The sequence below is a fragment of the Aulonocara sp. 'chitande type north' Nkhata Bay genome, linkage group LG16 (assembly GCF_057382095.1).
Source record: "Aulonocara sp. 'chitande type north' Nkhata Bay isolate Kocher_YH1m ecotype deep benthic linkage group LG16, A_spYH_male_GT1.1, whole genome shotgun sequence".
NCBI classification, from domain to species: domain Eukaryota; kingdom Metazoa; phylum Chordata; class Actinopteri; order Cichliformes; family Cichlidae; genus Aulonocara; species Aulonocara sp. 'chitande type north' Nkhata Bay.
Genome location: NC_141359.1, coordinates 34,374,306 through 34,396,880, shown reverse-complemented (window position 1 = coordinate 34,396,880; position 22,575 = coordinate 34,374,306). Strand labels below are relative to the sequence as shown.

The window sequence follows — 22,575 nt, the reverse complement described above, 5'->3', positions numbered from 1 at the left end:
GCAAAGTCTCTGTGGACTAGTCTGTGCAATCACAAACACCAAAGCAGGTATATGGCTGTCGACATGAAGCCTCACATTCTCTATCACTGATCACTGCTTGTTAACAAAAAATGCTTATCAATTGAGGTGGGAAAATGCATGTTACCTACAGCAGATTTATTGGAAAGCTAAGATAATTTCCATTTTTATGATTTTGTGACATGTGGGAAACCTGAAAAACATGACCTTTATCACTGATTTACCAGCTTTCTTACCAGTCTTTTCCATCACTTTTTCTTCTGTCTCTCTTCTTGTCAGACTTTGTCTGCTTTCCGCCCAGAAGCGATGAGATCTTTTGCTCCCTCTTGTCGTCTTTTCCTTTTGGTGGATCAACCTTTTTGCTGGGAGCAGGAAGCTTACTCTTACGAAAGCCGAACCAACTTGCTAAGCTTGATCCAGATTTTTGCTTCACCTCACTGGTTCGCTCTTGTTCCTGAGACTTGTGCAAGTTCTCCTCTATGCCGAGCATCACTTTCTCTTCAATTGTAGTTATGGTGCTTTGTCTCTCAGGCTCTTCAGAAACTGGCTCCCCGAAGGCGCTCGAAAACTGTTGCTCTATCTGAAGTCGCCTAGCCTGCTCACGCTGGAGTTTGAGACTTTGGAGTCTTTCACTGGAGGACCCCAGATGTAAAGGAACTGCTAGTCCCTCTTCAATCAAAAAGTTGTTTAAGAGGGATCGATTCATTGGACAGTGGTAGCTACTGGAGCAGCTCATACTTCCTGGGAGGACATCACCAAGAGAGTTCAAGGAGCTCCCTGAGTGTGTTTTGATCTGTGTGCGGACCTTTCCAGATCTGTTGAAGCTTGGTCTGTCCATATAGCGTGCACCAAAGCTCTGACTACGAGCTTTGGCCCCATTCATGCCCAGCACTGGTTTAAGAGGAGGTCTAGTAGAAACAGATACAGACCGTTTGAACAGCCAGCCTTCCTCGTCAAATCCCCAGTCTAGCATTACACCACTGTCTGACACAACAGGTTGGACAGAAGGCTCAGAATCTAGCGAGTTGCACCGGGTCTCAATCTTTCTGCGGGTGTTATCATGAGTGCTGGATTCATGTATTGTCTGGGGGTCACACGTGAAAGTCTGAAAGGTTTGGATGCTTTTTCCAGAAGGGTTCGTATCGTCCTTGTTTTGCCTTCCGAAAATGAGGAAGGTATTTGCTTCTTGTCCAGCGATTGCCTCGTGAGATTTGGCATTTACAGGAAGAGTCCTTTTTACGGCTCTTGAAGAGGAAGTCTGTGGATGGTAGTATGCATTAGAATATGCTGGTGGTAAGACTTCCGAGAGCTTTGGCTCACTGACACTCTGTTGGGATCTTTGCAAGACGCTCTGATTTGGCAATACAGAGGGAACGCCATTTTCAATATAGCTGATGGTAGCTCTGTCTGTAGATAACCGGACAGATTCTGAAGCTGATTGTGATTCTTGAACTACAACAGGAGGTATCATAGATGAATGGGTGTGGTACATTTTACCTTCAGCACCCATTTGTGGGGCTGCATGTTGACCATCTAGTATTGCACTGGATTGTTGAGGTTGTACGACTGAAGAAACCTGATGCATATGCAACTTGGTTGGGCCAGTCATTGAACTTTGAGCCTGCCCTGGAGATGTTTGATCTTTGGGAAAGCTGTCACTACTAGGTCTGAGAAGAAGAGAAGTAGTTCGACCTGGGGGTCGCGGCGGGGATAGGGATCTGAGTTCTGAGTCACAGTCATGGTCCTGACGTCGTTGTTTTCGTGGAGAGCATGGTAAGTTGTCATAGATACCATCTTCTGAAGAGTCATTGCTTGACTGAAGTCTGGCTATTTGTGATTTTGTGGGACTCTTTAAGCCATCACTGACCCCTGTAGACTTAAATATCTTTGAATGTTTCACGGGAGAAACAAGAGGTGAGCACTTTTGCATCTTCTCAAGAGACTTGGAACTTGATGATGCTGAATTATCCTCATCTTTCTCAGTTTTAGATAATGTGCTCTTGGTTGAACCATGGGCTTTATTTAAATTTGTCCTTTTGCTAGGGGCACTGCTCCCTGTAGGGTTAGGGCTGGGCTGTCCTTTGGGCCTTTGACCCTTGATAAGCTTTTGATGTAGAGGAGAATGTGTGTGCTTTTGTTGCTCTGGTCCTCCATCTGCACTCTTGCTCCGCAAAATAAAAGCCTTTCTTGCTGAGTCACAGAGTTGAGGTTTTGGTTTCCTCTGAGGAGATTCTGAGGCGGAATAGTCCTGGTGGTCACCGCCGGCTTGACTTATTGGGTCTCTGCGATGAGGAACTTCCATTGAGGAGCTGCGCTGCCTGGCTTCATTCATGCAGCACAGAGCTCTTGGTACAGTATGTTGAACTGATGAGCCAACATCACCTGTTCCCACTTCCACTTGTTTGGAGGACGCTCTTCCCTGTTGTCCTTTGACATAATCAAGCCTGGATTTACGGTCAGTGGATCTTTCCTGGTTATTGTTTCTGTCACTCAACTTTACACCTTTATGTTTTTCTAGTGAATCTATCTTCATTTCCTCCAGATGTGTAAGGCTATCAGTTGGGCTCACACCAGGTTTAACTGTGGGGCCCTCCAGAAATAAGAAGTTGTCTGTGACAGGTGAAGGAAACAGACCAGAGTTCCCTGAAAGTTTCACAGGATCTACTTCAAATTCCTGAGTGACCTCCAACTTGTCCAAGCTTAGAAGTTCTTTTGCTGGCAGGTCACTGGATTCGCTGTTTGGTACTTTAGGCAATTCGTCATCCGCATCATCAGAGTCTACAATGGAAATCCTTGTTTCTGCTTTGAAAGGTTTACTTGTAGGGGCTACTTGCTTGGCTGTAGTCCCTCGCTGGGCAAACTTGACACCAAGTGAGTATATACCCTCGTTTGAGGTCATACAGTCTTTGCAGTGTGGTACAGATGGAAGGGAGGAAGTCCCCTTGGAGTTGGACATTTGAAGACGTTTCAGGCCTTTCAAAATGTGACCTTCCTTCCATCCCAGGTCTGTGTGCTCCAGAGCAGCGGAGTGATTGCTGGATACTGAACCAGTACTCATCCTTTTGTCTCGGCTTGAGGCACACTATGTATTAAAAGATATATTTGCAATTACTGAAATAGCATTCATAATTAGCTTTTGCAAATTACATTTTTTTCAAACAAAAAAGAAGATGGATGGAAGGTGAATGATACCAACCTGCTTTGAGTAGCCACGTCCCTCTGCCCAAGTGTGGGAGCCACTGGAATATTCACTGCAAGCGCTGGAGAGTGAAAGCTCACTGCCACTGCCGCTGCCACTGCTGCGTGGGCACGTTAGACTCAGCAGGCTGGGCCACCTTCCTGCAGGAATTCCTGCTTTTCCATTCCTTTGGACCTCCTGAAAAAGAAGATATCTTGCAGTTAATTTAAAGGTAGTATTTTTCTAGTGGGTGTGCTAGAATATTTTCTGATGTGTGCTGCTATTTTGTACTTTTCTTTACCTATCATTTCACCATTGTAAATAAGAATGTGCTCATAATGACTTAAAGTTCATTGAAATAAAGTTCACACTGGCACACTTCAACATTGTGTGGTGCAAACTGGTATTACACAAACGTGCAGCTTGGTCGTACTTTTTCAACACAAAGCATACTAGATGTATGGCTTTATATGTCCCTATGGCTTTATATGTCCCTATGGCATATAAAGCCATAGGGATGGTTTCTTCAAATTCCGCTGATAGGTTGATTTTAAAGGTTTAAAGCACAGCGATTTACAATAAGCACCTTAAAAACACAATAAAGAGACAACTGCTCCGGTGAAAAATTCATTGTACATGTGGGGTATGGCTGAGTGGTGAAAGCACAAATGGAGGGCCTTTACTGCACCTCATTTACAGGACAGATCAGTTTGGCCAAATCTGAAGAAAAAAGTCAAACTAAGAAAAGTACTCCAATTGTTAAAAGTATACACACTGTCTTTGTTGGGTGTCTGGTAGTACAGGCACTGTTGCTTCCTCACCACCATTACCTGATACAAAAGACTGTCAACAAAAGCTGCAACGCCCACCAGTATAGACAGTAGTTACTCCCAATTCAGTTTTTCAAAAGAGACTTATAATAAGTCAACAACGGAAAACATATACTGTCATAATAAAATAATTGCAAACATCATAAAATTAACCCACAAATATCACCCATATCCCCCCTTTTTTCATACCACAGCTGGCACATTGCCCGGGGAACCTGAAAAAAGTCTAAAAGGGACCTGGAATGGTTTGCCAGTTCCTGGGTTCAGCACTGGGGTGATCCCTCATGCACTATATGGACAAAACATTGAATCCTATATGAAGCATGAATCCTGTAGGGTTGTTGTTCCGGGGCTGACCTGTCAAACATCTTTGAGAAGAGCGAAAATTCCCACAGACACACTCCAAAAACTTGTAGACAGCTTTTCTAAAAGAGTGGAGCTGTTATATCTCCAAAGGGGTATATAACGTGTACGTGGCTTCCTTCTTTTGTCCATACTCTTTAACATTCAGCTGCTTCTCCAGTGAGCCTCCTGTCCTGTCTTGCTTTATTGTGAGGTTCTAGCACTCTGACTGGAACTGGTTCATTTGGGCTCAGAGAGCTCAGAGAGCCCAAATGACAGACAAAGACATCGATTGTAAAATGCATCCAAGATCAGAGAGTTGGAGTCCAATCGTGGTATGGAAGACTAGCTGGTGAGGCAGCTGGTCAGTTATTCATATATTCAATTCATTTGCAGCTAAAATTTGATGTTAACCTCCTAACAACTATCAGTTCACCTGTGATCCATCTACAGTTATAGGTTTGGGTTGAGATAACAGTCATGGAATTTTTCCTGTTTAAAAGCTTACCTTTTGGATGTTTTAAAGGAAAACTGTAACGGGAATGACAGATCCAACCACATACTGCACTTTAACACCCTTTATTAATTCCAGGTTGTCGTATTTACAACTCACGGCTGTAGCTTTTCACCTTGTAACAGCCACTATGGTGTGGTGTCCCTTTAAGACACCCAAGTCGAGGGTTGATGGTGTCATCAGTTTGTGCCACTGCTCTCTCTCTCTGTGATTGTGGGGACACGTGCCTTCACGCTCGTGCTTAACGAGAGAGGGACTTATGTTTTCTTTTCCAGACCCTTTTTTTTGTTTTGTTTGCAGCGCTTGGGTTGTATGAACGCTGGGCATTTTTGTTGTTGAGCCGCAGCCGTTCAGCCGGGCTTTTATACGGTTGCTGAAGAGTGCGTATTAAAGAACCACCGTGGATTACTGATACCAGCGTGGGTGTGTATCCTTCCGCCTAGCCTGCTAGGTGTTTTGCCGCCTCTTCTCAACCACACAACACAACCCAACGTTACAAAATGGCGCCCGAACATCTTCTCTTGGACCTCAGTATGCAGTATCTTCGAGCATCTGATGATTGGTACATAAAAAGGTACGACGCGGCAAAGTGGCTGTCCGCCATGTTTCGCGGGAACGGACCAGGCTGGCCTGGACGAGGACGTCGGGAGGATCAAAGGGTCGCGGTGGTGCATTTCCATGGCAACGACTGGAGCTGCTCCAGCATGGTTTGTGGACTGTGGCGCCGTTCTCTGTTTGGCCTCTTCGTCGTGGCTCCATTGGATGTGCGTGGACCTGCGTTTCCCGGGCGTGGGTTCGATGCAGCTTTGCCATAGTTCCTGACTTTGCATTTTTTTTCTTATGTATTTCGTGTTGGTTACTGTTGTAACATGACTGTTGTTTGGGTTTTCTACAGTACTTTCTGGTACTGTTTTCACATATTATGCTGTCTGTTGCAAGTTTGTGAAGTAGAAGAAACGCAATGAAAGAAAAGGGGAATTTCATTCTGTAATTGTCCTGGCTATGCTAAGTTTATTTTCTTTCTTTAACATTTATTTAAATGGACATTCACCATGTGGGACACTGTCATGTATGCCAGTTTGTCAATATTGCACTGTACATTTCCCTGTTTTGGTTTTAACTTCTTATCCTGCTGACCATGTATGGAGGCTGGTTAAGTCTGGACTGTACCAATGCTGTACAGGTGTGTAACAATTCCTCCACGACCTGCTTACTACCTAAAGTAGTTATGTGTAGTGAAAGGGGGTAGCGGGAGGAGGGTCACCTGGGTCCGGCTGAGGGCAGCCTTTGTTTAACCCGGGGGGAATATGTAACAGCCACTATGGTGTGGTGTCCCTTTAAGACACCCAAGTCGAGGGTTGATGGTGTCATCAGTTTGTGCCACTGCTCTCTCTCTCTGTGATTGTGGGGACACGTGCCTTCACGCTCGTGCTTTACGAGAGAGGGACTTATGTTTTCTTTTCCAGACCCTTTTTTTTGTTTTGTTTGCAGCGCTTGGGTTGTATGAACGCTGGGCATTTTTGTTGTTGAGCCGCAGCCGTTCAGCCGGGCTTTTATACGGTTGCTGAAGAGTGCGTATTAAAGAACCACCGTGGATTACTGATACCAGCGTGGGTGTGTATCCTTCCGCCTAGCCTGCTAGGTGTTTTGCCGCCTCTTCTCAACCACACAACACAACCCAACGTTACAACCTGCGATCCACTATACTACACTGAAAAAAAGGGACTGGCCATCTCTTGGATTTATGTAAGCATCTTGCATGTATTTAACACAATTGCCTCATGTTTTAAAGATAAATGTAACTATATAGTGTAAAAACTACATGATATGCAGAAAGGGTGTATTAAATTGTTCATATCATGTTCAGGTGAAGTAAGTCAATAAGATAGCAACGTTAAATCTCGTGAAACCACGCGTGATTTCATCTCGCGGGCTTTGGATCGTGGTTTAAAAAATGCATCCATCTCAGTCAAGTCAAGCCAACTCTACGTTTTTTGGTATGTCTTGATTTTTTGAATTAATGTTTACCATATTTCAGCCAAATGTAGTTAAACGTCTAAAGTGCCGCCATGTAACATGCTAAAAAAGAGCCGTTAGCTTATTTGCTGTTTTATCTGTTGTCAAAGAATTGGCGCTTTTTCATTTGAATTTGTTTTTGGCACAAGAGCCGTAATATCACATTAAACCTAATTGCGAGGCACTCATAACATAATTTGGTTTTCTGTGTGAATAGATTTGTCAACTGACTCTTCAGTTACATTGTGTATTTACTGCACCGTGGTGTTAGTGAGATTTTGGACATTGAACAGCTTTAGCTAATATCATCAGCGGTATTATGCTAGCTTACATCCCTACCCCTCCTGCCCTCACCTGCTGTCCTTTTGTTTTTGTTTTTGTTTTTGTTGATGCACATTGAGAGACCACATCTATTCTGCATTTCACCAGGAGTCAGCTGATGGATTGTGGGTTCAAGGTGTTATGGTAAGAAAGTATATTCTATTTTCGCTTAAGGTTTCTGTAACTTAATTATAATAGGTTTTTTATAATTATTAGGTGCATGCATACTCAAATAGACCACCCTATTAATACAACTGAGAAATCCAAAATCTGCCATAGGTTTAACTTATACCTGTATGTATTGTCAGAAAGGTGATTACTGGACTCACATTAATGCACACTTGAACTAAAATGAGGTTGTAACTTGTGGGTTCTTGGGTTGCAAATCAGAAATAAACATCTTTCGATTTTTTTAATCCCATAAGATCTGGAAACACAGTTTTTATTCAACAAAACATTACTGATTATTAACCAAGCACAGTGCCTGCTGTTATTTCAAAATAATTTTATGTCATTTCAGATGAAATGCAGCATTCCAGTGCATCCCAACCATGCCTTTACAGTCAAGGTTTCTGACGGAGCTGAGTTTCTCTCTGACAGTCTGCTGAAAGTGTTTGCAAAGTGATCGGGGGAACAGGGCACAAAGCTAAAGGATGTAGCTGCCATGATGACAGTAAGAACTTTAAAATTCTTTAACTACAAAGTGTATATGTATTGCATTAGGTCAGTAAAAGATTTTTATGCTGCATCCATTGAAACAGTCAACTATTACCTGTGAGTACTGATTCCACCGAAAGGATGCCATAATTTTCGTCATGCATTTACTGGCCCACTGAGAAAAATTGATCTTTTTAAAAAAATAAATGTTCTGGAAACTATATATCCATAAAGTTGATGTCAAACAGGAACTTTTGATATTGCTTTGTAGATGCTGGTGTTGCATGTTGACTGGTTTAAGTTTTTGTCTGGGATCATTTTCTTCTGTGCTACTGAAAAGTTCACAAATCTCTGTTTTCTTTGTTATAATACTTTAGGATGACATTAATGCTCAAAGGGAGTCTCATCAAAGTGCTCCGCATCTGTGTGAAAGACAATTGCAACATCTTGGTGCAGGAGTTCATGGTGAGTGTTTTATGAGTAGATTGTGGCTTTGCAACATTTAAAAATGCATTCAGTTATCCACTTGATCCTCATTGGACTGGTTAGGACCAGTAGTCCTCTTTAATAATTTGAAGTTCACATGAGGCCTGGTAGTGAACTCGGCCACCGGCCCTTGAGGCCCCACCCCTGTATTAGGGGTCACATCAGTGTGAAAAAACTTTAAATTTGTCATTCTAGTGAACAAAGGAAAATCCCACCAATATTTACATTAGCTTTTGTTTGAAAAAAAAAAAAAGACCAACAGCTAACCAAATTGTGGGGCTGAAAGTCTAAATTCTAACATCTTCTGAGTGACAAAACCTGGATTTCTGATGGGCCGGTGTCTTTCTAACAAAAACTAATGTAAAGCATTTGAAATTATTATGTTTTTCACCCTCTCTTAGAAACTCTGTTAGACCATGAATGGCAGCATGGCAGGCCACTCTTTGGCTATAGCTATTTACTATGTTGCTTGCATTGGTTTAAATTACTCTAACATTAGAACTGGTAGATTCAAAAGAGATGAGTTTAAAAGGGAATCTTAAAAAAATGTTTTGTGTTTAACCAGGACTTGACTGAGGCCACTGCACAGATTGAGAAAACCACAATGAACATCTGTCTCCAGAGGATGCACCAGGCAATGACTTTTCTGATGTTGGCATCATCATCGAGGGTATAGTAGTTCTTCAAGATCTGGATAACGTGACCTTTGCAGTAGCCATGCTGTTTGGACCTTTTTTATTCCTTCAATATGAGTTACCCATCACAACTCTGCTACACTTTTGAGGTGATTCAAAGGGTGGTAATGGAGTTGGAAGCAACTCAGCTCTCAAGAAAAGTTCACAACTAAGACAAAACTGCTCCTGCAACGAAAGCTCACTGTTATGCATGTGAGGTGACCAGCTCTAGGTGAGAGGACATTTAAATCTCACACTTGTTCTGCTGCATTTTTGAAGCTCAATTCCAGGAACAGATCGCAGGGTTCATTTTTATATACACTGCAACTGCCATGAGGACGAGCCGTTTTTTTGTTGTTGTTGTTGTTGTTTGTTTTTCCTTTTGCTCTGTACAAGTTCTCTGTTTGGCAGCATTTTTAAATTTCTCTTTGTATTTTTTCTTTCTTTTACTAGTGAAGAGATGTAGCATGAACAGTTATGCAGTCTAAATATCCCATATGGGCCGTGTGAAATGGTATTTTCAGTTTCATTCAGTTGAAGTAAGGAACGTTGAATATTTCTAAGTGTGCTGTTTTGAACCAAGATGTCACAGTATGATCAGTGCTGTAATTTTTGACAGTCACTGTATCAATGTTATTTTTGCATCTCTTGAATAAAGGTTTTGACCTGCAAGTGCTAATTTCTTTAGTTATTGGGGTAAAATGGGTAATGTTAATAGGAAGGTGTTTGCCAATTCAGTAACCTAATTTAATGTTAATGGAAACTAACATTACCTCAAATTGTTTAGTTATAATTGTTGTTTAACTGAATCTTGACGTCAGAGGCCTTAAATAGAATGTTTTGATTTGTTCTTTCCCAACATTTTTCAAAAGAAAGAGTCTAATTTCTTTGCTGTGATTGATTCCAGAGAACACGGAAGAACTGACATTATTTAACTGTTGATTTATGTAGATTCAGTAGTGGAGTAATGTCAGTTTAATTCTTTACCTACTGTCAATGCAGTGAAATTAGACATTTTGTTTTGAAAGGTTACTGGTGGATGCCAGCAACCATCTTGGAAGAGGACAATATAATCTGTTATAAGGCCTCCATTTGAAAATTGTGTATTTGATACTAGAATATAATAGCAAAATGTAATTTGAAGATAACATGTAGTATTTAAGTGACCAAGTAGTATTGGGTAAAAGTTATTGAATGGTGTTGGGATAAAGTGAGAAAATTGTGAAGGATTAAAATATTTCAAGAGCTCAAATTACTTCATCAAAACATGTTTAAGTCACATTTTATCAACACAAATTGCACAGGTTTATTGAACATGAATAAATTGTGTTAATTTAACTCAATTGTTTAAGTTGCTGCCAAAGCAAAACATCTGTGTGCAACAAATGTCCACCATTGAATTAAGTAAATCCAACAACATATTTTTTTCAGTGTACAACAACAACACTCCTTAGGTCCCGGCACGTTTAATAGGGGAGGCATGATGAGCTAATTGACAAACCATGCCTCGCCACACTGTAATGTGGAAATGAAAGTGTAAGCATTCATTTGAAAGGTAAGATCTTCTAAAAACTGTCAGTGTGATTAAACTTAAACTCAACCCCGAACCCAACCCTCAGCAGGTCGCCAACTGCTGGGTGTTATAAGCTCATCCTCTGATTCACACTGGTGAACACAGTACGTGTTCATCCACCTAATTCGTGACATTATGTGTTTCTTGGACGGCCCTTCGCTCTCCATTTGTCTCCGTCACAGTCCTTAAAAGAATCAATATGCTGGATACACCGCTGTCTCTTTCCATCCAAAGGCTAATTGAAGAATGGGATGACATTTTCTACTCCTGCGGTCAGATGGCTCCTGTTTAAAAACGCTGAGTGTTTTCATCTTTCTCTAGTCTCACAGGTGCACCATGATCTCTGTGAGAGCTGCTGAATGAGACATTTTAAAACAATGCCTCTATTCTGACACAAAGGGAGGCTATTAACTGTGCCAAGAGCCTCTTGGTGTCTCTGCTGTTCATTTATATTTCAGCTGCATAAAGACAAATGACTGTTAGATGAAGATGATGCCCCTGTGAGGGCTAAAAAGCTAGAAAATGAACCAAAATCAACATTCACATTATTCCACTGACTCATATCACTCTTGATATGAGTCCTTTGGTGATATTTCTGAAAGCAAGTTTTGTGCCTGTGCCAGATGTGCCTGCGTGATGAATGTTTGTCGCAAGGACAAAAATGCAATTTTGTAGAAAGAAAATTTCACAGAGCATTTTCCCTAAAAAGTCTCCAGCTAATGCAAAATGCTTGTATTAAAGGTTAAGAGAGATAGACATGGTTTGAAGGAAAGTTTTGAAAGCTTTAATAGAAACTGAATATTTTATCACGCAATTTATTTTGGAGTAAAATCCCCAGTTTCTTGTAATAACGGGCAACTTTTGAATGATTGGTTTACTGATACTGTCACGGTCCTGGGTCTTCTGACTCAGCGTTTTTAGTTCTTTGTGATGTTTGTATTATCGTACTTGTGTGAGTTATTCTATGGTTTCTAGTTTCGATCCCTTGCCCTTCATGTTTCTCTGTGTCCCCTCTGTGTCTGCATGTTTGAGTTCCCCTCTGTGTCTTTCAGTTCTTAGAGTCCTCTGCCTTATGGTTTATGTCTCTGTGTTTCTTAGTTGCTGTCTCCACTGTGTCAAGTTCGCGTCTCTGTGATCCTTCCTGTTTTACTTTGAAGGTCCGTGTCTTATGTGAATGTGTCCTGCTTTGCTTGTCTCGTCAGTCCTGATTTCTCCCAGGCAGTGTTGGGGAGTAACGGAATACATGTACCGCCGTTACGTATTTAAAATACAAAATATGAGTAACTGTATTCCGTTACAGTTACCGTTTAAAAATGTGGTATTCAGAATACAGTTACTTTGTTGAAATAAATGGATTACACTGCGGTACTTTCCTGTTTCATATAGTCGAGGGTCAGGACTGTTTGGGTTTTGTTTGACAGCTACGTTCTGTTGTTCCAGGCGGCAGCGTTACGGTTGCCATGGTTACATGGCGACGCTCTCTCTCTCTCTCTGCGACTGTGTGTTTCCTGGGTGAGAGAGTGCCTTTTCGTTGTTGTTGTTGTTATGCTAAGCTAACAGGCAGAATGCTACAAGCATAGCTCTAAAGAATGTGGCATCATGGGCAGTGTAGTCCGTGTTGCAGGGAGAATGGACTGCCATACACGTTATGTGTCTGTGAGCGCGAGGAGGGAGAAAAAGGGGAGTGGAAAGGTACGAGTTGTCATCGAGCAAAAACGGGAGCTGGAAGCATGTAAATATAATAATAACCACTTCAGCCAAGAAGAGAGCCCGACGAGCCCAGTTGTAAGTAAGCTATTAAGACTCGACTGTACACTGTGTTCGTGTTTTCCTCCGAAAACAATAAGTTCCGTTGGAGCAGTCTTTCAACGCCTCTCTCTGTCTCTCGCAAGAAAAGTTGACCCAGACAACAAAGTAAAGCTATTTTTCGGCTACGAGCCGACAGGGACCCCGCCGTATTAGTCAGAGGTCCCTTTACTACAGTTCGGAGTCGCGCGGACCTTCAGTAATAGTAATAAATCACACAGCAATAGTACATTCACGTTGTTGTAAAAAGCATGATAATATATTAAGTAATCCAAAGTATTCAGAATACGTTACTGTCATTGAGTAACGTAACGGAATACGTTACAGAATACATTTTGGGGCATGTATTCTGTATTCTGTAATGGAATACATTTTAAAAGTAACCTTCCCAACACTGCTCCCAGGTGTTCCCTCCTTCTGTGTCTCATTCCCCTCGTTACTCCCCAGTGTATTTAAACCCTGTGTTTCTCTGAGTCAGTGTCGTGTCGTCCCTCATGCTGTGTGGATCTCCCTGTGTCTCTCTGTGAGTTCTTAGTTTGTTGTTTCCCAGTTTAGTTTAGTTTGTCCTACCAGCAAATAAAGCTGTGATTTTTGAGTTCATCCCCTGAGTCTGTGAGTCTTGCATTTTGGGTCCGACTCCTGCCTGCCGCACAGCGATTCATGACAGATTCAGAGTGTAGTGTTTTCCATATTTAAAGATACTGATGGATGTCCAGTCTGTCCTCTTTCCTGCGGAATCAGTTAATTACGTTTGTCAAACTGCTGCAGCTTTCTGCATCTGGTTTGTGTCTGCTGTGTTTTGCACTTTTTTGATGTTATTTTTACTTGCTGTTAGATTCGGGTATGACAAGGTTAGGTTCAAGAAAACAAATTTTGCAAGAACTGGCCGGATTAAAGCCTCACTGAGATGCGTCCGCCACTTTGCAGAATTAAGCGTATTTTTGGCCTGCCTGGAAAGCTTCCCCCTTCATAATATTAATAATAATGTATACGTTATTGATCCCGTGGGGAAATTCCTGTCTGCATTTACAACATTCACTCACCTACTGAGCTATCCCTGCCCTTCATAACAACTCTGAGGAAGCAGTACATCTACAGTACACACACACACACACACACAGCCCCGTTCAGCTATCTTAGTGAGGACCTTCATTGACATAATGGTTTCCCTAGCCCCTTACCCTAACCCTAACCATTAAAAATGAACGCCTAACCCTTACCCTAATACCTAACCATAACCTAATTGTAACCCTGACACTAAAACCACATTTTAAGCCTCAAAAAGGCCTTCAAACTTGTGAGGACCAATTGTGTGTCCTCACAAATGACAGTTGGTTCTCACAAGTATAGTAGAATGTAGATTTCGGTCCTCACAAAGATAACACACACACACACACACACACACACACACACACACACACACACACACACACACACACACACACACACACACACCTTTTCAGTGAACAATATGAACCAGATCTCCATTCAACCTCATGAGGTGGGCTTTGTAGGTCTTTAAAAAGGGGCTGTCTAACAAGACTTGTGTATCCCGTTTTTATGTCCTATCCGATTGTTCAGTCTGACGTCACTAGCCGTGTCTGGGTCTAAACTCTGCTGCAGGTCCATATATCAAACGATCACTGTGGCATTACTGAGAGTTGAAAAACTGTCTAAAGTCTTTCATCTTTAATAAAATGATCAGCGTTCTGCTCTACCAGGTGTAACAATTGAGTTTAACATCCAGGCATCCATGAAAACGGAATTTATGACATTTAACGGAGTTAGAAGTTAGCAGGGAGTTAGCTCACTAGCTTCTATCTAAATACAATATAGCATGTCCTGACTGCGGGGTTTTGGAAACAAATTAAAACGTACAGCTCTGTTATCACTTCCAGCATAAATGAAGACAGAAAACTAAACAGCAGTGACGTTTGTAGGGTTACTGAAGTTGGGCTAGCTGGTATATAATGATGTGCTACGTAACCGCTAGCGACACAGCTATGTTAGCATAATATAAACAAGCTAACTTTTTTTCCACTCGATAAAACTTAACGTGAGTGTTCTCAGTGGTTAGAAACAAATGTAATCGCATGGCAGGATGCTGTAAAAGGACCAAACTTCAGCCAGGAGAACAACTGAGATAATCCATCCACAATACGAGGTTAGTCATTCATATACTGCTGCATGGGCTGGGCTGTAGTACTTCCTAAGGTTTTAAAAACTGAGCTTAAATAAATGATTAGTGGTAATAAAAGCCGAGGGAGGTCAACAGTGATCACTGACTGTTTTAGGAGCTTTTTGAGACCAAATAGAAGAAAATACATAACATTAAACATGTTAACAACACAAAAGCCATATTAAACGCAGACTACTTTAGGCCCGGAAGTAGGATTCGTCGCGTCATCACTGAACAACCGGATAAGTGCTCTCTTTAGTTAAAACGTCCTGTGTTTTCTTGTTTTTCTTCGCGTCTATTCTAGTTTCTTGACTGTCCGAGTTACCTTCCATGTGTCTGCCCTTTTTTCCTGTTTTTGGACTTCACCTCTCGTCCGTGCTGTATGACCTTGCCCTGGATTAAAGGTCTGAACTTTGAACTTTTAGTCTTCCTAATGCATTCTGAATTTTGATCCTCTTCTTCTGAGTCATTACTACCGAAGACTGACATTATCTTCAGTCACATTCTTTCGATCACTACCCAGAGCATCAGGGCCCCCTGAGCTAAGGTGGTCAGGCTTCACCACAGGCACAGCCTCCTGTAGGCCCACCACCCATAGGAGGAACCATGGGTTTTCGATTTAGTGTGCATTGAATGGCAGTCAGGGGCGGAGGAGGTCTTGATGGCCCAATTCCCGGTTGCCAAGACTAGATGTCAAACATTATAGAATTATGCATTCTTTGCTTTGGCTCGCCACAAAGTTCATGAGTTATAAATGTATTATGACAGTTAAGCAGGTTAAAATATGGACTCTGGGTACCAGAGTTACCCAAAGGTTTTTTTGCCTTTCACTGTAAATAAACTACGTAGATAAGATGATATCATCTACTATGGAAGACCCCAGTTTGACTTAAATTTCATGGCTGGCGGGTTATCTTATTTGTGAAGGATCTTGTGTGGAAGTCTGTTACGTAGCCCGGCTGGCACTCGAATCGCTGGCATACTGCAGATGCCGTTTTCAGTCAGAAGGCCCAAAGGTTCAAGTGCTGTGACCCTATTTAAAACGGCATCGATCGTTTGGAGAGCCGCCGAGGCCAGCTTCCTCTCGAAGTCATTAGTGTAATCTGTTAGCAATAATTAATGTGAATAGGAAATAATTGCATGGGGGAGCTGGGGACCAATGTGATTTGGTCTTTTCATTGATATTCACCTATTATTTGATTATCCGAGCTATAGCCTTTACTTTGAGAACAGTGTGGAAGAAAGCCACATTTGGCCGCGTGCGGATTAATCTGGAAACTAATTACAGTCAGTATGTCGAGGGGTATCTGAGATTTGACACAAGTGATGCAGTTTAACAAAACCCTCAATCAGAGCGGCGCTCGGCTTCAAGTCAAGGGCAAACTCGAGGGCTGTGGAAATGGGTTTTCCACTTCATGTTTTCAGATGGTTTTCCCACTCTGGAAAAAAAATCTGACAAAGAAGAAGGCAACTTCCTTTTGACCACGACAGAACAGACGCTGCAAACAAATACTTGCCATGTTAAAAAGTTCATAAAAGAGGACAGAACTTCAGAAGTTCTCTGGATATGTCTTTATAGAGTCTCAGAAAATCCATTATTTTAGTTTTGTTTTCTTGAAGCACATTTTCTTATAAATAATTTTTCTAAACGATTGATGGTGAAAAAACTGAGCTGTTAACATTTGGAGTTTTTGTCCTAATGACTGAAACAACTTATCCAATGTGTTTAATAAATACACTAGACCACCATCAGTGTATGGGTTATGCCACAGCTGCCCTCAATTAACAGTATTGTAATCACCAAAACCATTAATGTTTCTGTAACGGTTAATCCACCAGTATGTGAACGCTTTTTAATCCTAATGATATTTTTAATGCCAAAATATAATTATTGTTGTTATGCATGAATTTTCAAATTTAATGTTTTCCCCCCAAAAAAGCAGATTATTATTTTTTTTATTAAGAAATTACAGTAATTAGCTTGAATTCCTGAACGGAAAAATTTGCCTTAGTGATTGAAAGCTATGCTTTATTTAATTCTGACTGAGAAGTCCAGTGTGCCGCCTCAAATTTGGGTATAAAATTGTGATTTCGGTTTATTATTTGCTCCATAAATAATAATATAAGCTTTCGTTTTAAATAACTTTTTGATAGAAAAGTAAATTATTTGTATTTCCTTGTTTTTACGACAGGCGGTCTAATAAAGATGTTAAGCACTGTTGATGTAAAAATTAAAGAATTCTTGAAAGTCATAAAAAGTTGATATAAAATAAAGGAAATAAAGTCCTGAGGCTCTGTGAGGTACACTTTTGTAGACTGTAGGGACAGAAATAGACGTTGCCCTGATTCATAAAACTGCTCTGTTGGCAGTCTGCAAGTTACCTTCATCACAGCAGCACATCAAAAACACCAAATGCATCAAACGTGTTTAGAAAATTTTCTAAATAAAAAGATTTTCACCAAAGTTTTAAGAGGAAAGCTTAAGAGAGCATTTGTGTAAAAGCTAAAAGGAAAAGTGAGGCGATAACTAAATAAGCTACATGTATGTAAATGAAAGAGCTGAAATCACTTCGGTTTTGTGTAACTGCTGAACCGCGCTCTTGTCTTGCTGCAGGAGATCAGACTTTCTACAGCGTTCATTTAGATGAAACATGATTCTTCTTTTCTTCTTAGGGAGCGCTCATGCAGGAAGTGACACGCTCTGCGCTCGCCGCAGGGTTCGGATCGCTGTTCCTGCGAGCAAGCGCTTGCATGTTTTCTCTACTTCTTTCTCAGCTTTAATAGATCTGTAGAGCCACTGGGAGGAATAAACAACAAATCCAAGTTGTTTCCACACACAGTGCTGGCCTACAAGAATCTGCCTGACTGTTACAGCACACCTGATGTCTCTCCTCAGATGAAAACATGGTTCCAAGGAGATGTTCTTCCATCCCATCACATCCATACTGTCAGTTTGACTGGTGATAGCTTCACAGGTGAGAGACTAAAGTGAAACTCTAGCACAAACTCAAACAGCTAAACATTAACCAACCAACCCTGAACCTTAATTTGAGAGGTGTGAAAACCAAATGAAAAGCTAAATCTCCACATTAAGCAACATTAAAAGAAATTAGTACATGAGCTCTTAATCCTTTATTCTTATAAATAAAAAAAAAATATATAATACATGGTCTAAATATCTGTGCATATAAGAAATACTTTTGTGTTTACACTCTTAACTTGTCACACTGGTGAGATCCAGGAGCTCAGTAGCAGGTAACTGAGCCCCGTTTGCTCTTTTGGTCCATTTTCTTCTGACGAGACATTCAAGAAGTGGTGAATATGTCAGAATCTTTGGTGAAACTGCAGGTGAAGAGTTTAAAAAGAATAAGGTTTGAAAAGTTCTGGTTAATGTTATCATTTCACCCTTCTGTTTACTCAGTCACCATCTACAAACTGTCACTGTAGGTCTCTGTTAACTCGTACACAAAACACTCCTTACAGGGTGAAGAAATGAGGAAGTTGGAATGTCGAGGTTTTGCCTCTCAGCATCAGTGATGTTAAGGGTTCAACATAGTCTCAGTGAAGGTTGATTGGTCAGCCGCTGGCACCTCGGTATCTGCATCAGTCAGTTATGAGTGAGGGGTTGCATCAGCCAGGTCACAGATGTCCCCTCTGATCACATTTCAAACCTTCAATAAGAGTTCTTTATCACTATGAAACACATTTGGCACAGCTATGCTGAATTTCACGCCCACTCAGGTTGATGATGGTGTTTCCACCTGACACTGCGAAGGATGTTTCTTTGCATCAAAACTTGTTGCTCTACATTCTTGTCCAAAAAAGGTCACTTCAGGCTTAAAAAAAAAACCCAGGATGCTAATGCTGAGGCTTCAAACCAGTGAGTACATCATGCTAGCTGTAGCCATCTTTGAAGTACAGTTTATAGTTACAGTGTATATAAATCAACAATAACAAGAAGGAAGCGGTGCTCCTGCTCTGGAATGACAGTCAGTCATGACAACCCCACACTGGTTTCACATCCACAGGTAATACCTTCCAGTTACTTAGTCTTTGAAGCCAGGGCTTCAAAAAGCAGAGTGACATCACATTTATGTAACAGTGGTGATGTCCACCTTTTATTTACAGTCTGTGGATTTCTCATACAGGAACGACGTAGAGAATGTGATCAATTTTTAAAATAAAAGACCCCATGCATACGATAGCTGCTGCTTCGGAAACACTTCCTGTGTGATTTGAAGCTGCCAGACATGCAGTGGATGTATTTAAACCTAAACAGTTGTTCCAACAGCTCAGCTGAATCGGAGACAACCTGAAAGTGAAAGTGTTCGTCTGCAGGTAAACTCAGCTCAGATTTCTGGTAAACTTTGCTGCAGGGCAACAGCGGCCACTCTCTCTCTCTGCAGAAGAGATACCTGCAGCGCGCCCATTACACTCACTCCACACATTTAAGTGGACTCATCCTGCAGATTTAGATTAATATAAAATATGAATCTACTAATAAATTATGAAGTATTATTTTTATAAATTAAGGTACTTAGTCAAATCTATTTACTTTCCTCAGACCCTGTTCCCTCATATGGGGACACTACATTAAGTGCTTTATAAAATCATATATAAATAAAATAATAATAGTGGGTGTACATAGGAGTGATTTTTTTTCTTGTGGAGCAGTAAAACTCTGATCTACTGGCCTGGGGAGGAGGGCTGTGTGGGAAAATGTTGGACACTGAATAGCCTTCACTGCGTGGTGCAGTGAAAATAACCATCAGAATAACTATGAGTGGTAGCAATGTAATATAAGCCTGCATTATGAACGCTGGATTAATACTAAAGAGTGGTGGTGCTTCTCCCATTGAACAGGCTGTTGTTTTTTTTTCTAACTTTAAAGTGCAGTCCTAAATACACTCTGCAGGACTGGAAACCATCTACATGGGGGGTATTTTAAAGTTATAATCACTGTGTAAAGACAGGGCTCACAGACTTGTGTGGGAGGCCTCTTGTGTGACTTGTGTGCATGAATAAATCATCGAATCGCTGCTTCCATCCAGCCTCTCAGTCAGAATAATACAGTGTGTTCAGTGTCAGCTGGTTGGTCTGCAGCTTATGGAGGATTCTCCACAGAGCATATTCTATTACACCAATGCTTTTATCCCAGGCACCTCACAGCACTGCCACTCCGTGCACTTTCATGTTAGGTTTACTAATGGAAATCCTTAAGATCTCGGTGCAGCAGATCATACATGAACACCAATGATCACATCAAACAAGAAAGGATCAGCCTGGGAGACGCAGCTTACAAACTCATCATGTAGCTAATTACTGCTCTGACTTTAAAGAGCTAGTCAGCTTTCTTTGTTAATGTAAATGAATGCCACTACTTTTTAAAAATTCTTCTTCTGTCTTTCAGTCTGAAACTTTTAGATCTGAAGGTCTAAATCTTTAAAAAGGTTCTTAAAAGGTTTCTTTTTTAAAACGAAAGCTCAGTTCTTGTTTAAAACAGCAGGATATTGAAGTTTTCAACTGTTTAAAGAACTAAATATTGGATTTGGCCTGGAGACTACTTTCAGCTGGGCGTTTAATACATAATTGGTGTAAAATTATTCAAAAAGAAACTACACATGAGGCGAAAAACAATGAAGCCAATAGGGCTTTGGAGTTGACGTCACGCTGCAATGCATTGTGGGAGCGCAGCACCATTTTAGCAGGCCACGAATCAAAACAAACACTATGTGTTGGAAGGAAGATTGCTACGAATCAAACTTAAAAGCAGCTCAAAAGAAAAGGATGTTATAGAGACAGATTGCGTCCGGATGCAAAGAGACTTTACTTGCAAAAAATAGCGTGCATTGGAAATGTTGACCCGTATGAAATACGGCAGTGGAGTAGAAACCCTGAAGACCAACCGCTATTGATTTAGCCTGATATATTCTCGTACCTTGTCTGTGGAGTCAGCACATACACGGCGAAACAATTTCGCAATTATAAATGTTTGGAGGCACACATCCAATTCACCAAGGATGGATACAAGATTTAGCTATTTTTAAGCCTCCACATTGTGAATTTGCCGTCATTCAAACAAAGGTAAGTCAGCTTGAGTACCGTAGGTAAAATGCGTTTGATTTTCCCCCGAACATTCAGATTAGTGCTAGCATAAATTCAATCATGAGGGGGAAATTACAGTGAGAACATATGGAGGCTCTGTTAGATGGATAACATAGTGAGTTCAGTGCACTGATGTGACATTGTCCTGAAGGATTAAGTCATTCTCTATGGTTAAAGAAATTGCACTAATTAATTCATATTTATTATAAATAATCCTAATTATACACCTTGCTTCCTTGTTTATGTCCCGTGTAACTCAAAATACATTCTATTTTAGTTTTAAACATTGGTTAATGCCCTGCAGAATCTCCTTTTCATATTAAGTGATTCATAATTGTCACTTAAAGTCGAACTTTATGCTTTCTCCCTGTTGAAAGTGATTACATCCTTGCCTTACATACTTTAGGTTCATTTTTTGCGGGCGGGTTTCTGAAAAAGAAAAAGAGGCAGATTTAGAATATAACATGCAGCGTTCTATAGATGGATACATAAAAAGATTAAAAATTACATGTATGTGCTAAATTTCTATACACTTTATTTGTTACATTTATGATAAATGGATTTGAAAGTAGATAAAACACATTTGTGTCGGCCTTGGGTCATTAGAGTTTTTGTCTTTAAATTAACTTTGTCTGTGTGGTTTTCAGGTACTGCACTCTCAAAGACTGAATGAACCAGCATTGCAGCCATGGGTCATTGTGAGCATCACAGGGAAGGTTGAAGACGTCCACTGCACCTACTGTATATGGCCAGAAACTGCAGTTCTTCTAATGACCACTTGAGGGTCCAGTAGGGAATCAGTCCACATAGAGTCCCATGTTAAAATATTCAACTTTACAGCAGAAACAAGCATGTTTACAGCCTCGGGCATCTTTGCAGTAACAAAAATCTGACATAAAAGAATAATAAATGTTAGAGCTACAAGAAAACCTGATAAAAATAAGAAGATACTGACAAATCCGGTGATCTGGTGACTTCTTTAGTTTTGCCCTAAAAGCAAACACGTGTTCGTCTTTATTCTTTAAACATTGAGTGGTACTGTTAGCAGACCAATACCAGTATATATCTTAGGATCTATACTGGTTTGCACTGGGAGCAGCAGTTCCAGGAATTATTCTGGGGCCAGAATCAGGCAGGAGGAGAAGAGGGAAACCACAAAAGAAGTTCATGGATGTAGTGAAGGAGAACATGCAGAGGGTTGCTGTGACAGAGGAGGCGATAGGAGATAGAGGCCAATGATCCACTGTGGCGACCTCTAAATAAATGCACCATATAAGCCCACCCACTCACTCTGCATGGGGATAAAAGTTTGTATAATTTAGCTGTCTGCTTGACTTCCCCTCAGATTGTTTTTGTTGTTAGAGCCTTTTGGAGTGTTCGTCCATCTTGTATATACAGTCTATGTAAATGATTCTTTAACAACAGTTAAGAAGTGTGGTTGTTTCTGTTGTTCAAAAGTGAGAGTTGGCACTCATGTCTAAGTGTTATATCTCAGCCATAGGTTTAACTTGAAGAAGATACACCTGATTGTCACTTCTGGCTCAAAAAACCCAAAAGTAAAGTGACTGTGGCTACATCTATCTTTTATTTACAGTCTGTGGGTTTTCCAACAGCAGGAGAGTGTACTTGAATGCGAATGAACATCAGGTTATCCAGAGGAATTTGTGGATACACACAATACAGCAGGATCAATGTATTGGTGGTTTTCCATTGGACTGGATATGTGGATCCTAATTCTTCCATTTCCCCTTCCTTGTTTTACATTTGCTGTCTATTTAAAACCTAAAGTATGAAAATCATGACATGCCCGAGGCACTGAAGTGGTAATTTGCAATTAAGCCATTTTCACTGCTGCTGAACCAGCCCGCTGATCAGC

The 22,575-nt window shown here is 40.9% G+C and overlaps 1 protein-coding gene and 1 long non-coding RNA gene across 6 annotated transcripts in view; one reads left to right on the top strand and one right to left on the bottom strand.

The window, feature by feature from the left end:
* LOC147311955 (nck-associated protein 5-like) overlaps positions 1-22,575 on the bottom strand; it is a 108,956-nt gene that overhangs the window by 26,546 nt on the left and 59,835 nt on the right. For all 5 annotated transcript variants that reach the window (XM_086265744.1, XM_086265745.1, XM_086265746.1 and 2 more), the window contains exons 8-9: positions 3,215-3,394; positions 255-3,100 (exon numbers count right to left, since the gene is read on the bottom strand). In XM_086265744.1, coding sequence (XP_086121870.1) covers positions 255-3,100; positions 3,215-3,394 — 3,026 coding nt within the window. The remainder of the gene's footprint in view (positions 1-254; positions 3,101-3,214; positions 3,395-22,575) is intronic.
* LOC147311957 (uncharacterized) lies at positions 4,997-9,708 on the top strand. The gene is made up of 4 exons (XR_015125433.1): positions 4,997-7,363; positions 7,740-7,892; positions 8,254-8,341; positions 8,928-9,708. It is a non-coding gene; the product is annotated as an uncharacterized LOC147311957 (long non-coding RNA).